Source organism: Dipodomys merriami, unplaced genomic scaffold, assembly GCF_024711535.1.
Source record: "Dipodomys merriami isolate MVZ:Mamm:240054 unplaced genomic scaffold, mDipMer1.0.p SCAF_31, whole genome shotgun sequence".
Lineage (NCBI taxonomy): Eukaryota > Metazoa > Chordata > Mammalia > Rodentia > Heteromyidae > Dipodomys > Dipodomys merriami.
In genome coordinates this window covers 6,725,264-6,743,367 of record NW_027204604.1, presented here as the reverse complement: position 1 = coordinate 6,743,367, position 18,104 = coordinate 6,725,264, and the positions used below count along the sequence as shown (strand labels likewise).

General features: G+C 44.6%; 1 protein-coding gene and 1 non-coding gene across 2 annotated transcripts in view; one reads left to right on the top strand and one right to left on the bottom strand.

Annotated features, from left to right (window-relative positions):
• The window catches only part of Hhat (hedgehog acyltransferase), a 233,025-nt gene that overhangs the window by 8,881 nt on the left and 206,040 nt on the right, over positions 1–18,104 (top strand). The window contains exon 3 of the mRNA XM_070041440.1: positions 9,944–10,011. Coding sequence (XP_069897541.1) covers positions 9,944–10,011 — 68 coding nt within the window. The remainder of the gene's footprint in view (positions 1–9,943; positions 10,012–18,104) is intronic.
• Positions 13,329–13,446, bottom strand: LOC138841236 (U5 spliceosomal RNA). The gene has a single exon (XR_011376350.1). It is a non-coding gene; the product is annotated as a U5 spliceosomal RNA (small nuclear RNA).

Sequence of the window (18,104 nt, the reverse complement as noted above, 5' to 3'; positions counted from 1 at the left end):
CATAATTGGATCGTTTGAATCAGTGACCCGCGTCTAGGCCATGTTCTCTCAATGCTTGATTTCCCGCAATAGTTACTGCCTCTGTGTGTGTGTGTGTGTGTGTGTGTGTGTGTGTGTGTGTGTGTGTGTGTGTGTTCACACACACATGCATGAGTGCCCACGCTCTTTAGATGACAACCAGGGCCTGGGGGCACATGAGGTGCCCCAGAGCCACGCCCCCTGCTGTCACCCATACCAGAGGTATTGGAGTCCACGGCTGTTGGAGACCGCAGAAGAACTTGCATTCAGAATTTAAAGCAAACTCTGGTGTTTCTCTTTGATTCATTCTCTCCCAGCCTGTCTCAGGCATATGGAGCCAACCTGAAGGTGTTGGAGACAGGAGGGAGCTCCTGGCGCCTGACAACCACAGCGTCTACCCATCTGCTCCAGACTTCGTCTTTTCTGGCATCACACAGTGGAAAGCATTTATTACGTAGCTCCCTTCATTTAGAAACAGGCACTGAAGGCTCCTCAAAGGTTTTAAAGTTGTATTTCTGTCATGATGTGAGAGTTCATTTCTGAATTCTGGTTTGTTGTCTGGATGGACTACTGTTAAGTTGTTTTTCTCACCTGTTGAAAGACATGTCAGCTGCTTCCAACTACTGGCAATGATGGATACGGCCGCTACAAACATTTGTGATCAGGTTTTTGTATGTCTCGTGTTCCATGCATTTGGGTAAATAGGAAGGGGTGCAGTTGCTTGATCATAGGGTAAGAGAGCTTATTTGTGTGTGAAATCATCTAACTGTCTGAACATCACGGCTGTCCCATTTTTGCGTGAGAAAGCGTGAAAATTCCCACTAGTCCACATGCTTATTAGCAAGGGGTGTCACTAGAGTTCTGGTGAGGGACCACTCTCTTTCTCTCATAGGTATAGAGTGTTGTCTTCTTGGTACTCCATAATGAAAGATCTTTACGTTTCTCTAATGGCATAGGATGTGAAGCATCTTTTATATGTTTATTTATGTCTTTTTTTGTTTAGGTATCTTTTTGTTTTTATTTTTGTTTGGATCATTTTTTAATTGGGTGATTCATTTTGTTATTGTCTAGGTTTACGTGTTCTTTTTTTTTTTTTTGGTTGGTCGTGGGGCTTGAACTCTGGGCCTGGGCGCTGTCCCTCAGCTCTTCAGCTCAAGGCGAGCGCTCTACCACTTGAGCTACAGCACCACTTCCGGTTTTCTGGTGGTTTATTGGAGATAGGAGTCTCATGGTCTCTCCTGCCAGGGCTGGCTTTGAACCTCAATCCTCAGATCTCAGCCTCCTGAGTAGCTAGGATTACAGGCGTGAGCCACTAGCGCCCGGCAAAAAGTCCTCGCAAGTCTCTCTTTTTTTTTTTTTTTGCGGGGGGGGGGGGGTGGCGGGGTCCAGTCATAGGGCCTGAACTCTGGGCTTGGGCGCTGTCCCTCAGCTCTTCAGCTCAAGGCTAGCGCTCTACCACTTGAGCCACAGCACCACTTCCAGGTTTTTTCTTTTTGCTTATGTGGTGCTGAGGAATTAAACCCAGGGTCTCAGGCATGCAAGGCAAGCGCTCTACCACTGAGCCATCTTCCCAGCCCCTAGGTTTACGTGTTCTTTGTATGTTTTGAGTAACAGTGTTTTATGAGATACGTGTGTGTGTGTGTGTGTGTGTGTGTGTGTGTGTGTGTGTGTGTGTGTGTGTGTGTGTGTGTGTGTGTGTGTGTGTGTGGTAGAAGGGCCACATGCCTGCATGTCAATGCTAGGGTTTGAACTCAGGGCCTCGTTCTCTGGCTTAGCTTTTTTCTTCAAAACTGATGCTGTACCACTTGAATCCCACCTCCACTTGTGGCTTTAAAAATCTTTATTATTAATTTATTGTTATTATAGAGTGATGTTCAGAGGGATTACAATTACGTGAGTCAGGTAATGAGTTTGTTTCCTTTTATACAGTGTCTTCTGTTCCCTCACTCTCTCCCACCTCCCTCCCGGCTTTACCCACGAGTTGTATCGTTCACTTTTGTTGGCCTCCGGTGAGCTCCACTGCTGCACCTTTTCACCCTTTTCCCCGTGAGTCTGTACCTCCTCCTCCTCCACCCCTTCCGAAGATGCACACTGGAATACACCATTCATAGTGTAAAGAAGACAGAATCATCAAAAACCAAAATCATAAAAAAATGGAAAGTCTCTCGTTTCCATATCTGCTGCTTATTTGGAAATAAGAGTTTCACAGACTTTTTTTTTTTCTTTTTTGGCCTGAGTTGGCTTCGAACTTGGATCCTCAGATCTCTGTCTTCTCAGTAACTGGGATTATAGCTTCAGATACATCTTTTTTTTTTTTTTTTTGTCGGTCGTGGGGTTTGAACTCTGGGCCTGGGCGCTGTCCCTCAGCTCTTCAGCTCAAGGCGAGCGCTCTACCACTTGAGCTACAGCGCCACTTCCGGTTTTCTGGTGGTTTATTGGAGATAGGAGTCTCACAGTCTCTCCTGCCCGGGCTGGCTTTGAACCGCGATCCTCAGATCTCAGCCTCCTGAGTAGCTAGGATTACAGGCGTGAGCCACCAGCGCCCGGCTTCAGATACATCTTTTATGAGTGCTTTTCCCCCCTAGTTTGTGGCTTGCATTTACATTTTTTGACAATGATTTATTTTCTTTTTCAGTACTGGGATTTGAACTGAGACCTTATGCTTTCTTAGCCTGGGTTCCATCACTTGAGCCACATTTTCAGCTCTGCTTTTTTTTGTAGTTATTTTGGAGATGATTGTCTAGCAGATTTTTTTTAAACTAGCTTATTAATTCTTTACTTCATACATCATGTCTTTTGTATTGGGGCTAAACTCCATCCTTAAGGCTGGGTGCCAAGGGCTCACATCTGTAATCCTAGCTACTCAGGCAGAAAAGTCTATGCGACTCTTATCACCAATAAAGTACTCAGAAAAAGCTGGAAGTGGTGCTGTGCTACCCTTGAGCACAAAGAGGCTCAGGAACAGTGCCTAGGCCCTGAGTTCAAGTCCCAGGACTGGCAAAAAAAATAGGAAAGAAAGAAATTTATGAAGAATGGGCTCATACAATTATGAGGCTAGGACAGCCCAGGAAAGATACTGATATAATTCAGTCTGACTCTGAAGGTCTGAAAAGCAGGATATCAGATTGTATAAATCCCAGGTGAGGACAGGAGAAGATGGAATGAGATGATCCGATTCAAGTAATGAGGTTGGAAAAACAAGGAGCTAATTCTTCTCTCTACTGTTTGTTCCATGCAACTCTTCAAAAGATTGGGCAAAGTCTTCCTGCATTGGAGAGAGCAATACCTTGCTCAGTCTGCTGATTCCAGTGCTAGCTAATTGCATCTAATCCCCCTTATAGACACACCCAGAAATAATATTTAAGCTGGGCACCCTATAACCCAGTCAGGTTGACACATAGAAGGAACCATCCAAATGGGTGTGGATTGTATCAAATGCTCGTTTTGCACCTATTGATCATTTTTCTTCCTCAGCCGGTTGCTGGGAGGAATTGTGTGAATGGGCTTCGTTCTGTGGTGTTTTGCTTTTCATGTCTCTGGACCCAGCTCAGCTGGCAGTTCTGCTTCCCGAGTTGTCAGCTGGGGCTGCACTTCTCTGGTGGCTGGATGGAGCTAAAGCATCCAAGATGGTTCACTTGCACGGTTGGCACTTGGTGCAGTCTGTGCTGGGAGCTGCACTGGAGGCTGTGAGTAGTGTGGTTCTCTCTAAAGTGGTATCTCCACATGGCTCATGTGTCTCACAAGTAAAACTTCTTCCAAGAAGCAAGTGCCCCGAAGGGTTAGGAATTGCTCAAAGCCCAGCCTGGGGGAGTTGCTTGCCTGGGTCACTTCTGCTTCATGTATTAGTCAAAGCAAATCACGGGGCCAGTAGAGATTCCAAGGGAGGAAACTCTGCCCTCCTTTTTAGGCTGACCCATTGCATTTATAGGAAGAGAAGGTATCAATGATGCTGAATCTGAAATCTCTCTGCCACATGATGGCATCTTCCTGTGTATGTGTGTGCTGGTATTGGGGCTTGAAGTCAGGGCCTGGTGTTTTTTGCTTGGCTTTAAAAAAAAATCTCAAAACTGATACTCTACCATTTGAGCCACACCTTCATTTCTGACTTTTTGTTGGTTGATTGGAGGCAAAAGTGTTCTGGGGGCTGGGTTGGAACTGCGATCCTCATATCTTGGCCTCTTGAGTAGCTGGGATTACAAGCGTGAGGCAGCAGGACCTGGCAGGTGTCATCTCAGTGAGGCTGAAAAATGTTACTTGTCCAAGATCACTCATGGAATGAAGCAGTGAAGCAGAAGTCGAATCCAGGTCTTGATACGTCTTCCTATCTCTCACTCATATTTAATGGTATTTCCCAAACACAGCTTGTTTTAAACATGAAATTCCTTTGTCTCTTTTACTATTAAACTTTTAAGTGGGAAAAGTTTCTTTCTGCTGAGCCAGTACTTTTATTTCTTCCAGTACCGTGGTAATTGCTGGGCTGGAGGACCCTCTGAGGAGAGTTCCAGATTTTCCTGCTCCTCAGATGGCCCAGATGCTGTGGTGGTATTTGGCGAAGGATGGAATATTCCTTAGCCTGAGGCTTCTTCCTTTTTTTTTTTTTTTTAATTCCTGTGATTTTCCTTCCATGGTCAGTGCCAAAGTGTTTCTCAGGAGACTCTCAGGAAATAGCTGCTTCTAAGCCTTTCACCGGCTCAGCTCATGGAAGCCGGATTTCCTCTCTTTGCCAAAATTGTGCTTCACCGTTCGTGTGGAGCTTCTGGGATCCGTGTCTCACTTCCTCCTAGAAAAAGTGCTACTTACCTACATGAAAGAAGTAGGTCACTGAGAAAATGGTCTCTTCTGTGAACTTCCATCAGGCATTTACGCCAGAGCCAAATGCTGTGCCTAGAACATACTAGAAAGCTCACAGTGTGGCTAAGCACAGTGCCTCTGATGAGCGTTTGCTTGGCTTTTCTTCCCAAGGCAGCATCCTGTCCCCTCTTCCCACCATCCCCAGTTGCAGAATTCCATCAGGGACAGCTGACTGATTTGAACTTTGTCGGGTGGGATCTATCAACAAAGTTCACAGCAGGGATTGAACAAAATAGTACTTTGTCCCTCGCAACCCTGTGAGTAGGCCTCCTGTGGATGTGGCTGGGAGTGGCAGCTGTGTTGCTACCTGCTCTATAGCATTGTGGCTGCTGAAGGCTGGATTCTACTGCCTGGGGGTTAATAGAGGTAGAAAGGTGTCTTGAGCTGGGTGCTAGGGGCTCAACCCTGTAATCCTAGCTACCTACTCTGGAGCCTGAGATCTGAGGATCACAGTCCAAAGCCAACCCAAGAAGGAAACACTCTGAGTTTCTTTTCTCCAGCTGTCCAGCAAAAAGCCAGACATGGAGGTATGGCTGGGGTGATAGAGGAAGTCTTGAGAGAAAAAGATAAAGGAGAGTGCGCAGGCCCTGACAAACCCCAGGAATAATGTAAAAGCGAAAAGAAAAAGAAAAAAAAAGTCTTCATGTCTCTGCTTACTTGAACATAAGGAAAGATGATGAACCAAGTAGTTTGTATATTTTTTTTGCCAGTCCTTCCTGGGGCTTGAACTCAGGGCCTGGACACTGTCTCTGAGCTTCTTTTGCTCAAGGCTGGCACTCTACCACTTGAGCCCCAGTGCCACTTCTGCCTTTTTCTGTGTCTGTGATACTGAGGAATCAAACCCAGGGCTTCATGCGTGGTAGGCAAACCCTCTACCACGGAGCCACATTCCCATCCCCATTTAATAAACTTGGAAAGCGTGACTATCTCTGCCTTCAAAGTGGATCTACTCAGTTTAACACAGTTTTTAACACAACACCACCGGGGATCGGAGGCCATTGTGAGAGCATCAGTTTACCACCTGCTGGTTCATATTAAAATCTTCTGTTTCTTCTTGTACCTGTCTGACCATTTGTAGCTTTCTAGGACTTTCTCCTTTCATATAGCATTTCAATTGGTTAGGATATTGTGGTGCACATGTTTTTCATTTACTTGTTGCTTTATGTAGTTATCTTTTCATGTGTGTGTTTGAGTGTGTATATTTTTTCTTTCTGGCAGTACAGGGGTTTGAACTCAGGGCCTCGTGCTAAGTAGGCAGCCACTTTACCACTTGAGCCATGTCCAGAGCCCTTTATTACTTCAGTTATTTTCCAGATAGGATTTCATGGGCTTTGCCTGGGCCAGCCTCAGACCATTACCCTCCTACCTCTACCTCTTGCACAGCTGGGATTATAGATACACACCACTATATCTGGCTTGAGATAGTCTCACTAACTTTTTTGCCCAGGCTAACTTCAAAACACAATCCTCTTGATCTTTACCTATTGAGTATCTAGTGTTACAAGCATGTGCCACTGTGCCCACCCCTCTCTATTTAATTTTGTTCACTTTCGATGCTCTGCTTCCCTCCATGCTTATTGTAGATTTTACTTCTATTCTCTCCCTCCTCCCTCCCCCCCCTCCTTTGTTCTGTTTCTCTACTTCTCCCTCCCTTATGCTTATTTCTTTCTTGGATCAACTGTGCCAGTGATCTCAATCATCGTTTCAGCTTTGACTTTTGTTAGATTTCTCAATTGTTTCTTTTTGTTCTCTGATTCATTGATTTCTGCCTGCATCTTATTATTTCGTCCCTTATTGTTCCTGCAGTTTGCTCTGTTTCTTTATTATTCTAGCTTCACGAGTTGAAGACTTAAGTTCACTTGTTTTGTAAGGAATGTACTTGTGCTGTTGTACCGTGCCTGGTTGTTTTTTTCTCAGAAGGATTCCTAGAGGAGGAACTATAAAGTGGATGTATGTGAATGTGTTCAAGGTCTTTCTAGATAGACTCCTGCTGTTCTTTGGGAATCAGTTGGGGCCGATTGGAGGTTTTCAAATGCAGAAACAATGGGCCTCTCATTCTGCAATTGGATGTACTCTTCCCCACAAAGGCTTGTATCAGACCAGGTGTGTGTGTGTGTGTGTGTGTGTGTGTGTGTGTGTGTGTGTGTGTGTGTGTGTGCACACGCATGTGCAAACGTGAGATCCTTGTATCCTGATTATTATTAGACTGTAGTTACCCCCACCCCAGAACTAATTTCCCATCAAAATGTTGTAGTTAGAAACTTTAAGTAAATGGTTTGCCACCTTTAATCATTGGCAGTGATTAAATGGAAATTTCTTGTTAAGTAGGTAAGATAAGGACCTGCTTTGTCCTTTGGTTGGAGGTGGGGAAAAATCAACAGCTGACTAATGATCAGGATTCATCCATGGGAATGACTTCATTTCTATACGCTCAGGCAGTTTTGCTGAGTGCTGAAATTTGGGGAATGGAATCCGGGCACTAGAGAAAGAATAGCTGGCGCTCCACAGCCCCAGGGTCTTCCCTGTGTGGCCTGAAGGGGATTCCAGGCTCCCTGCCTGGGCAGAGAGGTGCGAGGACTGTCACAATTTCTGGGAAGATGGCTGTGTGGCAGGTGCTCAGCTTCAATTCCGTATCAACTAATTTCTGTGGCTGTGAATTTTCATCCAGTTTTAATCTTGAAGGCAATTGATATCCCAAGGGTTTATGAATATTGCAGTTACAGGTTTATGTCCCGTCTGTAGCAGTTGTACCAAGACAGCAGGCAAAGATGATTTGTAAGAATGGTCAAAGCTGCATCTGGGTGCTGGTGGTTGTAATCCTGTCTACTCAGGAGGCTGAGATCTAAGGATTGTGGTTTGAAGCCAGCCTAGGCAAGAAAGTTTGTGACACTTTTATTTCCAATTAGTCCACACACACACACACACACACACACACACACACACACACACACACACACACACACAGAGCCAAAAGTGGAGCTGTGGCTCAAGTGATAGAGTCCAGGCCTTGAGTTAAGTCTCAGGACTGACATGCACACTTACACAAACATTGTTAAAAATGTGAAGGAGGATTTTTTTTTTGGTCAGTCATGGGACTTGAACTCTGGCCCTGGGTGCTGTCCCTCAGCTGTTCAGTTCAAGGTAAGTGCTCTACCACTTGAGCCACAGCACCACTTCCAGTTTTCTGATGGTTAATTGGAGATAAAAGTCTCATGGACTTTCCAGCCTGGGCTGGCTTTGAGAACCTCGATCCTCAGTTTGCAGCCTCCTGAGTAGCTAGGATTACAGGTGTGAGCCACAGACGCCCAGCTAGGATTTTTTTTTTTTTTGTCTAGAACTATGCTATCCAATAGTGGGACTACTGTCCCCACATTTAAAATGTGGCTGACCTAAGTGGACAGGTACAGAAAAGATGCTATGTACTTTGTATTACAAAGAATCAGTAAGGGGGCGGGGAAGGAATATACAAACAAAGAAGGAAAAAAATGAGAATGAACTAAACCTTCCTGTATTTTATTTCACTGAGGCTTGGGGGAGGGGCATGGTTCTGGGAATCAAAATTTCAGTGAAATAAAATATAAGAAAATATATTTCACTTATATTTTTTTTCCCTTCGTTACTTTTAGAAAGTAATAAGTGTGTGTGTGTATTGATTGGATCTGTAGTAGACAGTGCTGAGCAGGATCTCGTTCTGAGTTTCCCAGGTGCACTGGAGAGCTTTTCCAGCTGAGGAAGGACATTGGCCCTTAGGTCCCCAGATGGACACTTGGCTGAACTTTGCCCTTCTTTCCGGCTGTAGGAGGCAGCAAGCACATTTTTCCCACTAGGGGGAGCTGCAGTCCAGCTTCAGGAAGTCTGGGCTTCCAATGCCAGCTTTATTGCGGCTGCATACACACTTAGGGCTGGGAGGGTTTCCCCCTCCCCTTCCTGAATGGGGACTGAGACTGGGGCTACTGCTTGCCTCTGGTGTGGGTCACTTTGTCTCTCCATTCTACTCTGAAACCAGGGTCGTGTTGTGATCATGTTTTCATGACACTACCCCTCCCCCTTGCTTTTCAGGGGATAATTCGGGGGATATAGCTCTTAGGTTTGGAGCTGACAGGTGTTGATTTTCCTTTGTCTTATCCCATACACACTTTATACTATGCACTGTGTGGCCCAGGCCTGAGAATTAACCCCATATCACCCATTACTTACTGTATCGGGTATGTACTCTTTTAGTTTCCTCTTGGTGGTATGTGCATCTTCTCCTTCATCATGCTAGTCTTACCTTGCTTCATTCCTAGTATCTCCTACTGTGCTTCATTGTACACCATTAAGATGCTTTTTGGGGGCTGGGAAGGTGGCTCAGTGGTAGAGCGCTTGCCTTGCATGCTTGAGGCCCTGGGTTCGATTCCTCAGCACCACATAAGCAAAAAGAAAAAAGCCGGAAGTGGTGCTGTGGCTCAAGGGGTAGAGCGCTAGCCTTGAGCTGAAGAGCTGAGGGACAGTGCCCAGGCCCAGAGTTCAGACCCCACGACTAGACCCCCTCACCCCCCCAAAAAAAAGATGCTTTTGGATGAAGACTTTGTTATATCCTTTATTTGAAAGCTTTTGTAGGATTGAGGTTGTTGCTCAAGTGGTAGAGCAGTTGCCTGGCATGTGCAAGTCCTTGAGTTCAATTTCCAGTACTGTAAAATAGAGAAAAGGCAGATATATTGTATACCAATACACATACTTTTCTCCATGATTTGATTCCATTTTGTTATACAAAAGCAGCCACAGTCGCTGTCAATGTGTGCATGGTCTGTGTAAAATATTTTCACCACTTAAGCTGGTGCTACCCGCCTATAATCCTAGCGACTGTAGATGCTGAGATTTGAGGGTCGTGGTTCAAACCCAGTCCCTGACAGAAAAGTCAGTAAGACTTAGGTCAGAGAGAAGCAGGAAGACAGGCAAGTAGCAGGTTTGCCGCCTGCCATCCACTCCACAGGCTATTTTCCTGGCGTGCCTTGGATTTCTTTTCGGGCTTTTGTGCTGAAGTGATCCAGTTTTGTTTAGACTTACAATTCATGCAGATTGTTTTTCTTGTCAGAACATGAAGAGGAACTGGACCAAGAGTTTGAGTTGGAGACCAGCACTCTTTTTGGAGGATTAAAGAAGGTACAAAGTAGATAAATGATAAAGCTTTTCATGTTTCAAATCTGATTTTACTATTTTGTAAGTAGTAAATAGTGCTGTTTGGGATGGACCGGCAACAGTTTGTTATGTCAGTGTTCTGTGTTAGATAAGGTATTCCTCTTACTCTTTGTGTGTCTTTCTGTCTGTCTTTCTCTCTCTCTGTCTCTCTCCTAGTGGGGACAGACTAACAATAAAGATCATGTGAAGCTGCCACAGTTTGATCTAAACGACACAAAGCTATGTTAGTGTATTTTTCACGACTAGAACAAAATACCGTAGGCAAGGCGTTTTATAAAGCGATTGTTTTGTGGGCACAGCTGTGATGTGCAAAATGGCGGGGCCTTGTGTGGTGATGACCTCATTGCTGGCAGGGCGCCAGGGTTGCACAGGGCATCAGGTGCCAGGGCCAGTGCGCATGTGTGTGTTCATCTGTCTCTGCCTGGCCTCGCTTCTTATAAAGCCACCGGGATTCAGTCCTGGGAGCGCTCCCCTAATTACCTCATTTAATCCTAATTATTCCCCAAGACAGGACCTCTAACCGCCATCGCTGGATTAATTTCCACCTCTTAATACCTCACAGTGGAGATTAAATTTCAACCCACGAAGCCGGGGGTGGGGGGCCTAGGGTGGGGGGGACCCTTTGTGTCAGTGCAGGTTGTGACCCAGCGCTTCAGATCATACTGCGTCCTCTGGTATTATCCTCCCTCCCCCCACTCCCCCAGCCGCCCCCCACCAGCCCTCCACAGGCTCAGAGTCTCACCAGCAGGGCTGGGAGATGCTCGCTCATCTCTGTATCTTCTCTGCCTGGAACAGAGCAGGTGGGGATTTCGTTGAATGTGAGGTGGGAGAACGCATGTATGGAAGGAAAGGCTAGGCTGACATTTATTGTCACAGGAAGGGACTGACTGGACCCGAGCAAGTGTACATTGCCTTCTAGGAGGTGGAGGCTGGCCTGCCAGGAGCTCCAGAAACTGGCAGGATGGGCAGTAGAGACGGCTGTATTAGGAGATGGTGACCCAAGCGAAGCTTCCTTCAGAACAGGGAAAGGGAGCAGGGCGGGGCCTCGCCTCCATCGTCTGAAGAATCATAGCCCCAGTCAGGAGCACTTTCATCCCTGGCTGTCTTTCTCTCCTTCCCTCCCTCCCTCCCTTCCTCCCTCCTTTCCTTCTTTCCTTTCTTTCTTTCCCCTTCCTTCCTTTCCCCCCTCCTTCCCTCTTTCTCTTCTTCTTTCTCTTCCTTCCTTTCTTATTTCTTTGCCTTTACTTCCTTCCTTTTCATTCTTTATTCCTTTCTTTTCCTTTTCTTCCTTCCTCTTTCTTTTCCTTTCCCTCCCTCCCTCCCTCCCCCATTTGTCTCTCTCACTTTCTTTCTTTTCATTTATCCTTCCCCCTCCCTCCTTCTCTTTCTCTTTCCCTTCCTTCCTTCCTTCCTTCCTTCCTTCCTTCCTTCCTTCCTTCCTTCCTTCCTTCCTTTCTTTCTTTCTTTCTTTCTTTCCTTCTTTCTTACTTTCTTTCTTTCTTTCTTTTTCCTTTCTTTCTCCCTCCCCTCTCTCCCTCTTTCTTTCTCCCTTCCTTCTTTCCTTCCTTCTCTTCTCCTTCCTTCCTTCCTTCCTTCCTTCCCTCCTCCTCCTCCTCCCTCGTCGTTTTCTTTCTTTCTTTCTTTCTTTCTTTCTTTCTTTCTTTCTTTCTTTCTTTCTTTCTTTCTTTCTTTCTTTCTTTTTCCTTTCTTCCTCCCTCCCCTCTCTCCCTCTTTCTCTCTCCCTTCCTTCTTTCCTTCCTTCCCTTCCCCTTCCTTCCTTCCTTCCTTCCTTCCTTCCTTCCTTCCTTCCTTCCTTCCTTCCTCCTCCGTCGTCGTCTTTCTTTCTTTCTTTCTTTCTTTCTTTCTTTCTTTCTTTCTTTCTTTCTTTCTTTCTTTCTTTCTCTTTCTTATTTCTTCCTTTCTTTTTCTTTCTTTTCCTTTCCCTCCCTCCCTCCCTTCCTCTCTTTCTTCCTCTCTTTCTTGGGTATGTTGCCTCTTTCAGGATTTTCTAGCAAGCATTGTAGGAAGGTTTATTTCTGCCCACTGAAGAGCTACTCTTCTAGGGTGGTTGGGAACAGAATCTTCTTAAGTGAAGCAACATAGGCCAAAGGGAATGTCTGACTTGGGGTTGTTCTCTCTGCAGGTTTGGGGGCTGGGCTCAGACTTATTTGCTTTACTGTTATGAGTGTGCTACAGTCTGAGAAAATATTTAACAGATCCCATGTTGAACACCACTCCTTTTATTGGTAAAATATTTACTTATTTGTGCAGCTACTGGGGTTTAAGCTCAGGGCCTGGGTGCTGTTCCTTAGCTTTTTTTTTTTTTTTTTTTTTTTTTTTTTTTTTTGCTCTGGTGCTCTACCAACTTCAACCCTGGCTTTTGGATGGTTCATTAGAGAGAGGAGTCCTATAGACTTTTCTTTCTGGGCTAGCTTTGAATAAACCTTGGTCTTCAGAGTCGCTAGGATTACAGGCATGAGCTGCAGTGCTTGGCTTTAAAATGTCTATTTCTAGCATTAGGATTCTTTGAAGTTACAGCCACAGCTGGAGTATAGGTTTTTTGCAGTTCCTTGCGTGGGTACTCTCAATGTTAGGAACTTCCAGGAGGTAAAATGAAATGGACGGGTAAACACCCAGGCCCCATACAAGTGCTCCAGCAAGCTGCATTCAGAGAGAAGGGGACAGAGTTTATTTCAAAATAGGGCGAGGTGAATTCTTCACTTTGGAGCTGACATTTGAAGGGAGGCTTGGGCAAGTGGAAGGGGGGGAGGGGACATTTTCTTCTCTCAGTACAGCTCCCTGAAAGTGGTGCCTGCCAGCATTTTAAAAAAGGTTATTACCTCTTAAAATGGTGACATGACAGTTGATAAGTCTGCGGGAAAGAAATTAGAAGCAGCAGTTAAAGGTAAGAGTCAGATCATGAGACACAGGGGAGATGGCAGGTGGCGGGGAGGGCTGCAGGCTGATGGTGGTTTGGAGGAAGGAAATGGCAAGGGGGCAGGATGCTGGAACCTTGGTTGGACTTGACAGTAGCTTCTAGACAGTTTGAGGTGGTTGAAAGTTTGCCTGTTATGATTCTGCTGCCAGACTTCATGGAGTAACCTAGGTAAAGTCCTCTACATTAGAAGCATACTGCATACTTAATAAAGCAGTACAAGGCAGTGTCTAGAAGACTTTATTGTACAATAGAGCCTTGTTTGGACACACGGTGTTTGTGAGTGCAAAGAACTAAGTGCTAAAAGCTCAGAAGTAGTAACATCTCACTTTGTAACCTTATAATTAGCCTTGCAAGAAAACAAGGCCTCAAAAAATTGACTGAAAACTCAGGTTTGTTCCTCTCCACGGAAATCTTTAGTAAAAGGCGAAAGATTTATGCGATCTGAAGAGAAACCAGAGTATGCTCTGGGTGGTGTGTAATTCCTTATGCCAGTAACTGCAACTCCTACTCCACACATGGTGTTTTTTTTGTTTTAAATCTTGAGAAGCTGCTTTCTAAGTAAAGTTGTTTGTATCTGGGATTCAATAAATAAACTTCTCATCATGGGAAATATATTGAGTTTGAAGGAAAAATTTTACAACTAAGTTTGAAAAGATTTACAGGGGACTATGGGTATGCAAATGAAAAGCCTGAGTCATCCACTTTGAGATTCCACAAACGCCGCAGCGTTGGCAGTGAGTGCACTGAGCCACCACCAGGGGGCGAAGAGAGGTCTGTGTTGCTGAGTTCTAAGCCTTGTGGTTGAACCATGGAAACTGGTAGCCTTTTTGTATCTTAAGACTTCAAGTAATATTCCTGTTGCTTTTAAAAAAAGGTATTTTAGGGCTGGGAAGGTGGCTCAGTGGTAGAGCGCTTGCCTTGCATGCATGAGGCCCTGGGTTCGATTCCTCAGCACCACATAAGCAAAAAGAAAAAAGCCAGAAGTGGTGCTGTGGCTCAAGTGGTAGAGTGCTAGCCTTGAGCTGAAGAGCTGAGGGACAGCGCCCAGGCCCAGAGTTCAGGCCCCACAACCAGACCCCCCCCCCAAAAAAAAGGTATTTATATTGAAATAAGGATGTTCTTATGGAAAGTTGCAACAATAGAGCAGAGAAATTCTATGGATCTCAATCTGGTTTCCCAATAGGGGATTTTATCAGTGTGTATATATGAATTGGACTTTCATTGAAATATTCCCATACATGTTGTACTTTTGATCAAATTTAGCCCCGATATTGCCTTTTTGTTTTCTGCCGTTTTATGCTTTTTTAATAATATTTTAATGAGTTCCATGATTCTATTTTCAAACACATATAAGAAGTATTCATTCCCCCATCAACTTCCCCTTCCTTCTTTCCATGCTTCCTATCCCCTGACCAGTTCTCATCATTCTTTTTTTTGGGGGGGAGGGGAGGAGTCTAGATTCTGCATATGAGAGAGAACCTGTGATATTTTGTCTTTCTCAGTCTGGTGTATTTGGGTGTAACACGATTTCAGGTTCTATTCATTTTTTTCTGCAAAGAACATGATTTCATCCTTCTCTATGGTTGAATCTTAAGTAATTATAAGGAGCTCTTAAATCCAGTCACTGGACATGGGTGCCATTCACAGACAGATTGTCTCCCTTCCTCATCCCCAACTACACATGTGTACAGTTTTTCTGTAGGTTATTCACATTGCTAGGATTCTTAACTATGTGCAAATTGTCTCCTCTGTTATTATGTACTGATTATTTTCAACCCAGGCAGTTTCCTTTCTCTAAAGTCTACTTCATCTGATTTCAGCACAGTCTTTCCTTTTTGTTTTGATCAATGTATATGTAGTATATCATTGTCCATCCTTTACTTCAGCCTTCCCCTACTGTTACATTGAAGTGAAGGCCTTACAGATACCATAGCAATGAATCATTTCTTAACCATCCATTCTACTCATTTTTGTCTTTGTGTGTGTGCATGTGTGCATGCATATGTGTGTATGCACACATGTACATGAGTGCTAGTTCTAGGGCTTGTACTCTGGGCCTGGGCACTGTCTTTTGTACTTAAGGTTAGCACTCTACTACTTTGAGCTCCACCTCAATGTCTGGATTTTTAGTAGTTAATTGGACTTTCCTGCCTGAGCTGGCTTTGATCAAGAGTCCTCAGATCTCAGCCTCCTGACTATCTAGGATTACAGGCATGAACCACTGATGTTGGGTTTTTGTCTTTCTTTAAAAATTTTTAAAAAATATCTTTTGTTATGTTTAGGTAGTTGCATAAAGAGGTTTTCAACTCAACGTGACAATTTACTATGTGTCTTTATCCATACCACCCTTTTCATCGTCATTATCTTTGTTTGTTTGTTTGTTTGTTTTGTTAGCAGTGAGGCTTGAACTCTGGGCCTGGGCGTTGTCCCTCAGCTCTTCAGCTCAAGGTGAGCGCTCTACCACTTGAGCTACAGCGCCACTTCCGGTTTTCTGGTGGTTTATTGGAGATAGGAGTCTCACGGTCTCTCCTGCCCGGGCTGGCTTTGAACCGCGATCCTCAGATCTCAGCCTCCTGAGTAGCTAGGATTACAGGCGTGAGCCACCAGCGCCCGGCTCATCGTCATTCTTTTAATGAATGTGTTTAATTTGGTTGGGATTCCTGCAGCTTCCAGAATCTGTATGTTTATATGAATTTTGCTAAATTTGGAAACTTTTGTTTTGCCATTATTTCTTTACAGAGCTTTTTAGCACCACCTTTTTCCTCCTCTTATTCTTTCTAGAAAATTCAGTAACACATCTATTAGATCTTTTGCTGTTGTACCATAGTTCTCAGAAGTTTCTTGTTTGGGGTCCTTTTTTCTCCCTGTGGTTCAAACAGTAATTTCTGTTGCGCTCTCAGTTAACAGTGTCTTCCCTGGTCACGTGCCTCTGCTGCTAATCCCATCCAGTCAGTTGTTGCATTGATTTTGCTTGCTGCTGTTCCTGCAGTCCTGGACCCCTTAGCCAAACAGTGCTCTCCTTCCACCTTTGAGTCAGATGGTGTCTGCTATTATACAGCACCCATGGATTTGAGCTGTTCCTTAGTGGGAGAGAGAGAGAGAAATGTGCCTTCTGGATCTTGTCCAGAATCAGAAGCCAGCATGTCGAATTGAGTTAAAGTGAGCTTTAGGCATAACAACAAAGATAACTATTTATCAACACACAATTCATTTCTGAAGTGAGATGGTTGAAGCAGTCAGAGGAAAGAGAGGACAATGCATTCTGAAGATGAGCAACTCCTCGGTCTAGTTCCCATTTGTTCTGCCCAGCCTCCCTACTCCTTCAGCATCCCAAGAAGGCTGACTGTATTCATCTGCTTCCTGATGTTTTAACAAAATACCCCAAGCTTAGTCTTGGGAAAGAACAGTTTGAGGGTTTTAGGGGACGTAAGTACAAGACTGGTAGCTCCACCTTTAGCTGCATCCCAGCACGTTGAAGAAATGTAGTGGGAACTGGCTGTATGCAGGAGAGGCCAGGCCATGAGATAGAGAGCTGTGTGCCATAATAACCCGCTCTCCAGAGAACTAATCAGGCTTCTGTGAGAACCTCTGTTAACCTCTTGGGAAGGTGATACCTGCCGGGACCTAGCTACGTCCTCCTAGGGCTCATATTTTATATGTTCAGGCATTTCTCAACATTGCCACACTCATTTACATCATCTCCAAGCCATAGCACTGGGCATGCCCAGAAATGCTGTTGGAGGTCGGGTCTCTTGAATAGCTTGGGCAGCTGATGGGCAAAGGAGGCATGTGGGAGAACTTTCCCATCACTTCCCATTCCTGCTTCCCCCTTCATTCAGCAGGTAACATTCAAGGAGAAAGGTGGTAACTAGCACGATGAATTCTCCCTTATTTCCCTAGATGGATGACAAAACCCTTAACTTTGCATTTCTTTCTTTCTATTTTATCATGCTATTTAAAATTGGCCTTCTGTTCTGGGCACCTCCACCATTTTGGGGCTCCATCTGGTATCCTAGTTGACTAGTGTATTAGTAGCTTTTGTGAGTGTGCAAAGACTTTCTGAGGACAACCCAGATTCTCTGAGAATGAGGGCCGCGTTAGAGGGTGTGGTGCCCAAAGGGCTGGAGATACTTTTATTCTTGGTTTTTATTGTGACATCTTTCTCTTTGTGGTATGCTGAAGAGCTGACATTAATGGGCTGCATGATTTATGAACATACCTTGTAGACAGAAGTCATATGTTTGTGTAACTTGTTTTCTGGTTAGTCCTGTCTTTTACATTTTTTAATCATAATCTCTGACTTATTTATCAGCTGGACTCATTGCTCCCTTTTTCCTCTATATACTTGTAGGAAACATGGCTAGTGTTTTTCCAGTCTGAGAAGTGTGGGGAAGAGAATATATTTTGTGCCCTTGGATTTCATGGTGGCATTTAATGTTTCTTTGTAACACTTGATCCTTCCATGGTATGACTATGACTTGACTATAGTTGGTGCCCAGTGTGCTGATTAAAAGGTGGTATGAGCTGTCAGAGTAGACCCTTGTGGGAGGTTGTTCAATCACTGGGGTGAGCCCACAGTAGGGATTGAATTGGTTTTCTGGGATCTGGACTTGTTTTGGCTTCCTGCATTATCATATGATTTCTCTGTCTATCTGTCTGTCTGTCTCTCTTTCTCTGGCATATTCTTCTGCCATGATGATATCCACCACAATGTCCTCACCCAAACTAGCACAGTGATGTTGAATATCCAGAACTCTGGCCTAAATAAAACTGTAAACCTATTTTCTTTATGAAGCACCCAGTCTTAGGCCTATTTTCTCAGTAGTAGAAAATGGATGAATCTAGATTTCTTCTCTGTTACTTTTAGGATGAAGGGGAGACAAGTCTACCCATGTGAAGTCTATCCACGTGAAACCGAGTATCTCTGTAGCCATGCGTAACCTAGAGTGACTTCAGAGACGTAGGTGGGGAGAGGGAGATATAATGAAAGGATGCTGCACGGTTTAGGATGGCAGTCGGGTTGAAGCTTTTCAAAGACTTTGCCTACCTTAATTAGGACCTCATCATTTGATGAAGCCCTCTCAAGATACTTCTCTTTCATAAAACATTTTCCCTCTAC